At 40.1% G+C, this 7,868-nt stretch overlaps 1 protein-coding gene across 1 annotated transcript; it reads left to right on the top strand.

The window, feature by feature from the left end:
* Positions 1–1,319: 1,319 nt before the first annotated feature.
* On the top strand, positions 1,320–7,342 carry LOC110064536 (uncharacterized). The gene is made up of 2 exons (XM_020771598.2): positions 1,320–5,515; positions 6,257–7,342. Exons 1-2 carry the CDS (start codon positions 1,321–1,323, stop codon positions 6,289–6,291), a joined length of 4,230 nt encoding a protein of 1,409 aa, XP_020627257.2. The 5' UTR covers position 1,320; the 3' UTR covers positions 6,292–7,342.
* The last annotated feature ends 526 nt before the right edge of the window (positions 7,343–7,868 follow it).

Raw genomic sequence — 7,868 nt, forward strand, 5'->3', positions numbered from 1 at the left:
TCTTGTTGTTATCAGAGCAGTGTGGAACCGAGAATAATTTGGATTTCAGGATGAATTTCAGTTTCCAGAACTTATCACCACTAAAAGTATCACACTTTTAAACCAAAGCTTAATGTAAAACTTGTCCCAAAAATGAATGCGACGAATTAACACGAGCCCAAGACTTCTTGCTAACTTACAAAGAGGACAATATTCCTTAAGTGTATGAGAGGCTTTTGTCAGACCAGATTTTCAAACTCGAAGAGCGTAAGGCATATTTTTTCATGAAAACTCTTTCGTCTTCAAAAATTTCCATTTAATTTCAGTAGATAAACTGAGCCTCAACTGCAAACGTTGCGAGAGTCTACATGAAAATAAATCAATTGCTTCCCTCGTTTACAATCTTTTAGTAGCGTTACCCTTTCATAGAAGATAGAAGAGTCATAGAAGAGTGGAATCTTTGTTTAAAATAATTCATCAGTTTGTCTCATTGGCATCAGGGTCCATCAGAAATTCACTTTCTGATCATGATCAAGCTAAAAGGATATGAATTCCGAATATTGAGAGGGCATTACACGATTTGCTGTCCCAATAAATTTTGTACCCGGTGTATTTTCTTTGAGAACCTCCAAATATTACAAAGGATGTATTGGGTTATAGTTGGCGCTTTTATTACCCAGAAATTTAGCAATTTTTTTGAAGGACAAATTTACTTGAATATATCAACTATGGAGCCAAATATTTCACCAGTTAATTGGTACCACCAGCTCCGTAAATGTTTGGAGTCATTGGCATTTAGCATGATGTCTTCTCTGCCCAAAGTCAGTCGGGTATTAAAAACCAGAAGCTGGAGCAACGACGACGGCGACGCCGAGGACGACGCCTGTCAAAAATGAATTTATATTTTACCAGCGAAATTCGCAATTGTTGAGTTCCCCAATGACTCTAAAACCGTGCACATATATGCGATAACAACGTTCAATACCAAAAGGAAATGCGAAAACTTAGCCGTCGTCGTTCGAGTTCCTCACACTACGCAGAACGTGGTCATTTCACGTTCTTGCTTTTGCAGAGGACGGAAAAGAAATGTACAAAGATCTATAATGCACGCGCACAGCCATTATTTTGCTAATTAAACTTTTTGTTTGGTGTGGTTGTCGTTGCCGTTGTCGTCGTGGTTTGCTTAAGCATGTAAACAATGAAGTCAACAACGGTAATTCTATGGTATATACATCATCATATTACAATTATAACAACAGCAGTTCAAAAAAAAGATACACAGGCTTGTTCACAAATTTGTTCAGTTTTGTTCCCTTTTATATTCTGAAGGAAGTGTTTGAGATGAACGGGCAAGACGAAGTTACACAAGTCATCTCAATCGGCCTTATTGTTGCCGGCTTTCTTCTCAACACTAGTCGATTTCTAAAAGCCATCGAGCTATGCAAGGAATGCTTGTTCATTCTAAAAGACAAAGTCTGCATAAACGACGAGAAATTAACCAAATCATTCTACAAAAGGATATATTTTATATTGTGGAAAGCTTGTAGTGGCATCAGCGATAACAAAAACGCAATTAAATATGCAGAGAAACTTCTCCAAATTTACTATGAAAGTGGTGAAAGACTTGAGGAATACAAGCTAAGCATAACACTTGAGGAACTGTATTTCCGTCAAAGTAAATACGCGCAAGCGATACATCTCAATGAAAAAGTGTTACTTATCAGTAAGGAAATTGGAGACAGAGTACAAGAAGCGTCCTGTTACGGAAACCTTGGAGCGGTGTATGAATCAGTTGGCGAATATGAGAAGGCTAGAGAGCATCTCGAGAAATCACTTGTGACCCGGAAAGAAATCGGTGACAGAAAAGGAGAAGCGGCCTCTTACAAAAGCCTTGGAAATGTTTATCGATCAGTTGGCGAATATGAGAAGGCTAGAGAACATCTCGAGAAATCACTTGTGATCCAGAAAGAAATCGGAAATAGACAAGGAAAAGCTACCTGTTACGGAAACCTTGGAATTGTGTATCAATCAGTTGGCGAATATGAGAAGGCCAGAGAGCATCTCGAGAAATCACTTGTGATCCGGAAAGAAATCGGAGACAGAAAAGGAGAAGCGGCCTCTTACGGAAGCCTTGGAAGTGTGTATCGATCAGTTGGAGAATATGAGAAGGCTAGAGAACATCTCGAGAAATCACTTGTGATCCAGAAAGAAATCGGAAATAGACAAGGAAAAGCTGCCTGTTACGGAGACCTTGGAATTGTGTATCAATCAGTTGGCGAATATGAGAAGGCCAGAGAGCATCTCGAGATATCACTTGTGATCCTGAAAGATATCGGAGACAGAAATGGAGAAGCGGCCTCTTACGCAAACCTTGGAAGTGTGTATCAATCAATTGGCGAATATGAGAAGGCTAGAGAGCATCTCGAGAAATCACTTGTGATCCAGAAGGAAATCGGAAATAGACAAGGAAAAGCTGCCTGTTACGGAAACCTTGGAATTGTGTATCGATCAGTTGGCGACTATGAGAAAGCCAGGGAGCATCTCGAGAAATCACTTGTGATCCTGAAAGAAATCGGAGACAGAAAAGGAGACGCTCTCTCCAACACAAGCCTAGGGAATGTGTATGCATCAGTTGGCGAATATGACAAGGCTAGAGAGCATCTCGAAAAATCACTTGTGATTCAGAAAGAAATCGGAGACAGAGGAGGAGAAGCTGCTTCTTACACAAACCTTGGAAATGTGTATCAATCAATTGGCAAATATGAGAAGGCTAGAGAGCATCTCGAGAAATCACTTGTGATCCAGAAAGAAATCGGAGACAAAAAAGGAGAGGCTGCTTCGTACGCAAGCCTTGGAAATGTGTATCGATCAGTTGGCGAATATGAGAAGGCTAGAGAGCACCTCGAGAAATCGCTTTTGATCCAGACCGAAATCGGAGACAGAGAAGGAGAAGCTGGCTCTTTCGTAAACCTTGGAAGTACGTATCAATCAATTGGCGAATATGAGAAGGCTAGAGAGCATCTCGAGAAATCACTTGTGATTCATAAACAAATCGGAGACAGAAAAGGAGAAGCTGCCTCCAAAACAAACCTTGGAGCGGTGTACATATCAGTTGGCGAATATGAGAAGGCTAGAGAACATATCGAGAAAGCACTTGTAATCCAGAAAGAAATTGGACACAGAGAAGGAGAAGCTGGCTCTTTCGTAAACCTTGGAAGTACGTATCAATCAATTGGCGAATATGAGAAGGCTAGAGAGCATCTTGAGAAATCACTTGTGATCCAGAAAGAAATCGGAGACAGAACAGGAGAAGCGACCTCTTACGGAGGCCTTGGAAGTATGTATGGATCAATTGGCGAATATGAGAAGGCTAGAGAGTACCTCGAGAAATCACTTGTGATCCAGAAAGAAGTCGGAGACAGAAAAGGAAAAGCGGCCTCTTACTCAAGCCTTGGAAATGTGTATCGATCAATTGACGAATATGAGAAGGCTAGAGAGTACCTCGAGAAATCACTTGTGATCCAGAAAGAAATCGGAGATAGAGATGGAGAAGCTGTCTCTTACGGAGAGCTTGGAAGTGTGTATGAATTAGTTGGCGAATATGAGAAGGCTTTAGACTACTGTGAAAAATCACTGACCATCAGTAGAAGGATTAGTGACAGACATCAAATAGCTTTGTTATACCAACACCTGGGAGTGAGATATTTATCTTCTGGAAAGTATAGCAAGGCTAATGAATACAACAAGGAAGCTTTTGCCATCTTTACACACATGGGTGACAGGATAGGGGTGGCCAGATTTTACCTGAACCAAGGACGTGTTGAGCTGGCTGTAGGTAACTCAATCAAGGCAAAAGAATATTTTGAAAACGGTCTTGCGATAAGCAAAGAAATTGGAGACAGGGCAATAGAAGCACGTTGTTACTTATCGCTTGGAGATCTGTTTTTTGCGCAGTCTGAATATGATAGAGCGGAAGAATATATGAAGGTGGCACTTGCAATAAGTGAGAAGATTGGACTAATTGCGATGCAGTCCTCTTCGCTTGAGATATTGGCAGACATTAGAATGAAAGAAGGAAAGATTCAGGAGGCTATCTCGTATTTCTTTTCTGCTATTGAAAAATGTGAGGAAATGCGCGGCTCCCTCCGCGACAACGATCAATTTAAGATTTCCTTTTCTGATAGCAATATTCGTTCTTACAGAGATCTCAGTATGTTGCTTTGTGAAATCGGGAATCATACTGAAGCTCTTTATGTTTCAGAGCTTGCAAGGGCCAGGGCTTTGGCAGATTTAATGTCAGCTCAGTATTCTGTGGAAAATAAAATCTCTGCTAATCCTCGAACTTGGGCTGGTCTTGAAGGCATCGTGGGCAAAGAATGTAACTGCACCTGTCTGTACGTCTCATATCATTCTGACAGCCTTTATTTGTGGACTCTTAAAGCAGGCGGAGTCACAAATTTCCAGAAGATAAAAGGAAATGACCTTATTGCTCGGGAAGGATTAAGTCAGCATTTGGATGCGTTTTTTGATTTCAGAAGTTTTGGTGTTTTACCAGAGGAGCTTTGTCAAGACCAATCTTTACACTGTTTTCAGCAAGAATCCAAAACAAAAGAGGAAGACAGCCATGGAGGTTGGCGAATTGGAGAGGAAAGTAAAGCTAACCAAGGACCCAAAATGAACCTTGCTATCTGTTACAAACTTATCATCGCTCCTGTGGCGGGCTTTCTTGAGGGCCCTGAAATCGTCATTGTTCCTGATCGTGCTTTATACCAAATTCCATTCGCCGCCTTAACTGGTAAAAGCGGAAAGTACTTATCAGAGACTTTCAGGATCCGTGTTGTTCCTTCTTTAACAACTCTCAAGCTCTTTAATGAAATTCCAACAGACTATCACTGCCAGACTGGTGCACTGATAGTGGGAAATCCTGATGTTGGTGAAGTGCATTTCAAAGGAAAACTCACGAGCATTTCGAGACTACAATGTGCCGAAAACGAAGCTAAGAGGATAGCAAAAAAGCTAGGTGTCGAGCCTTTGATAGGACAGCAAGCGACTAAGGAAGCAGTGCTTCAAGCTATGAATTCAGTGGCCCTGATTCATATCGCCGCACACGGTGATGCTGAAAGAGGAGCAATTGCCCTTGCACCATCTTTTCGTCATCCCAACGGAATACCTCAAGAAGGACTGTACTTATTGACAATGGCGGACATTTCAAAAGTTCAACTGCGAGCTAAACTGGTAGTCCTTAGCTGTTGCCACAGTGCTCGTGGACAGACAAAAGCCGAGGGAGCTGTTGGAATCGCCCGAGCATTCTTAGGATCTGGTGCACGCTCAGTGTTGGTGGCACTGTGGGCCCTGGATGACACAGCAACGGAGCAGTTAATGAGTCATTTCTACGATCACCTGTTGGCTGGGGGAAGTGCTGGTGAATCTCTACACGAGGCCATGAAGTGGATGAGAAGTGAAAGCTATAACGTGAACCAGTGGGCACCTTTTATACTGGTTGGAGATGACGTGACATTTGATTTTGGAAAGAAAGGTACGATTCAATGAAACCATGCACGTGCTTTCTTTATATCTAGCAAAGGTCTCCTGGTATTTACTCACAATTTTCTTAGTTGTTATCAGTCAACTCTGTGTATTTTCAAAACAGGGTTAGGTTTCTATATCTAATTATTTCCGTACGCTTGTCGTTTGATCTTGTGCAGCCAATGTATTTTACAACTGAAGTTAGCTCTGTCGATCATTAGTGGAGACCATGAAGTTACGAAACAAAATTGCAACGAAATTTTTGAAAGAGTTAAAAAGCACCCTCGTATGTCGAAGTTCAGTTACTACATGAAAACTGCGGAGATTTGAAAACTTGCGAAGTTTTGGCTTCCTGATTTTCTCGCATTTTGACACCACACTTGATCGTTATTTTGTGCGCTGGATTTAGCAATGTAATTATGTTCTGTTTATTCTCCAAACAATTTTCAATGTTGTTGTAAAAGACAAATAGGTCACCGTTGAGCTCCGTTAGCTAGTTTGTATGGTCCACCTTCCTTCAAAAGATCTCGCAACATTGTGATCTCACACAGTCACCTAAGGCCTCCATATAAAAACTCTATCCTGAAATTGCTCACGGTTCCAGTAGAAGTTTACAGTTGAACAAGCCACAGCCATGAATTCGAATAATCTGCTAAAATGAATGTACATTTTGTAATTAGGCAACTATTCTTTAAGATAATGAATATAGATGGTTACACATCTTTTGTGATTTGGTTATTTTCTTTGTCAGGTGTTGGCAAGGATGACCAGGACGGCAGCGAGTGATCGCATGAGAAGAAAAATATGCCATGACCTCACCGGTCCCTTCAAGTTCTAGAGCTAAGTTGCATATCAGAAATAAATCGATGTTTAATATTTGGCCTCAGTAGAAATTTTACGCGCTAACCCTTGAAGTTTTGTTAAATATTCACTTTTTTAGATGAAGCCGTTGCTTCTCTTGCAAGTATAAAATCATTTCTCTAAGATATTTTAGGGAAAAAAAGACTTGAAACGTAACCGGATACTGCAGTGTACAGCCAGGTGTTGAGTGTTGCTGAATGATGATAGAAATTGTTCTGGTCTCTGCTGCGAGGAAAAATAAGGACTGCAATACAGAACTAGGGGCGTTGTTTGAGTTGTATACATATTGTTTCGTTTGGCCAATCATGAAGACCCTTGTAAACGGTGCAGGTCGGCCCTGAGGTTTGATTGACAAACTTAGTGTTTCACATACCAGCGAGACTTGTTAATTTTTTTACAAATGTTGTATATAAAAATTCTCACACTTAGTAGCAATTGTAAAAATAGCTAAATTGAGGAAGTAGGATTTTAAAGTAAAATAGTGTCAGAAACAACATGCATTTCCTTTGCCGTTGTTTCATTTTTGACCCGTTTTTATGCAGAACATCTAGGTTTTGGTAGTATTTTCATGTATCATAGTTTTTTTACAAGGAAGAAGAGCTTTACATTTTGAAATTTTATCAAGCATTAAGTGGGTATGTCCAATTAATTACCAAAAGAAATATTAAGAACATAATTAGCATTTTGAATTTTGTTGAACACTGTGCATGTTAATTTGCTGTTTACCATGCAGTAAAGTTTACAGATACCTTTGTAAATAGTGCGACTGAAAGAACGTTTACTTGATAGTTAAATTACAGTGACATGAGAAATTGTTCGCATTATACTTATCACAATTATCCTGAACATTGCACTTTTGTAAAATAAGAAGAACTTTTCTTCTCTAAAGGCATATACTACTTAGGAAAAATTAACGGGCCTACTGTTTTTTAATTTTAAGTCTAGAGGAGTCAATTAAAACTGTAAGTAATTTAAATCTCAGCTCCAGTCCATTTCTGTAGACTTCTTCTCAGATATATTAGGTTCTGGACAAAAAACAATTGCGGCGTCGGCGGGACCTGAAGCTTGCTAATTGTCAACTTCAAGTTGATAAAAGTAAATTAACTGCTCTAGCTACATACACTATAGAAATTGAAATTTTGAGAGTTGCCCCTTCCTATATGGTAGCAAGATCCGCTCATTATGGTAGCTGTGCGTTCAGAATTCGCTATGGCCACTCATTTACTTTTTTCCGATTCAAGTTGAAGTTGTTAGCTAAGTACTACTTAAACTGAGTGTCAACAGTTTTCCACTTGGAATTTTTTCCTTTTAGTTGAATGTTCTTTGCTCATTTGACTAGGAGTGGTAGGGTGGAGGGACAAAAAAGCTGTATATATATTCCAATGTCCTCTGCCTGATTACGGTAAAGAAACGCTGCTATGTATTAAATTTCGCACGCTTCCGTCAATTCTAGCCGGTGCTAAATGTCCACAGAAATCAGGCTGGCAGAATGGTGCAAACAC

The sequence above is a fragment of the Orbicella faveolata genome, unplaced genomic scaffold, assembly GCF_042242905.1.
Source record: "Orbicella faveolata isolate gen_17 unplaced genomic scaffold, um_ofav_v1 contig_14, whole genome shotgun sequence".
Taxonomy (NCBI): domain Eukaryota; kingdom Metazoa; phylum Cnidaria; class Anthozoa; order Scleractinia; family Merulinidae; genus Orbicella; species Orbicella faveolata.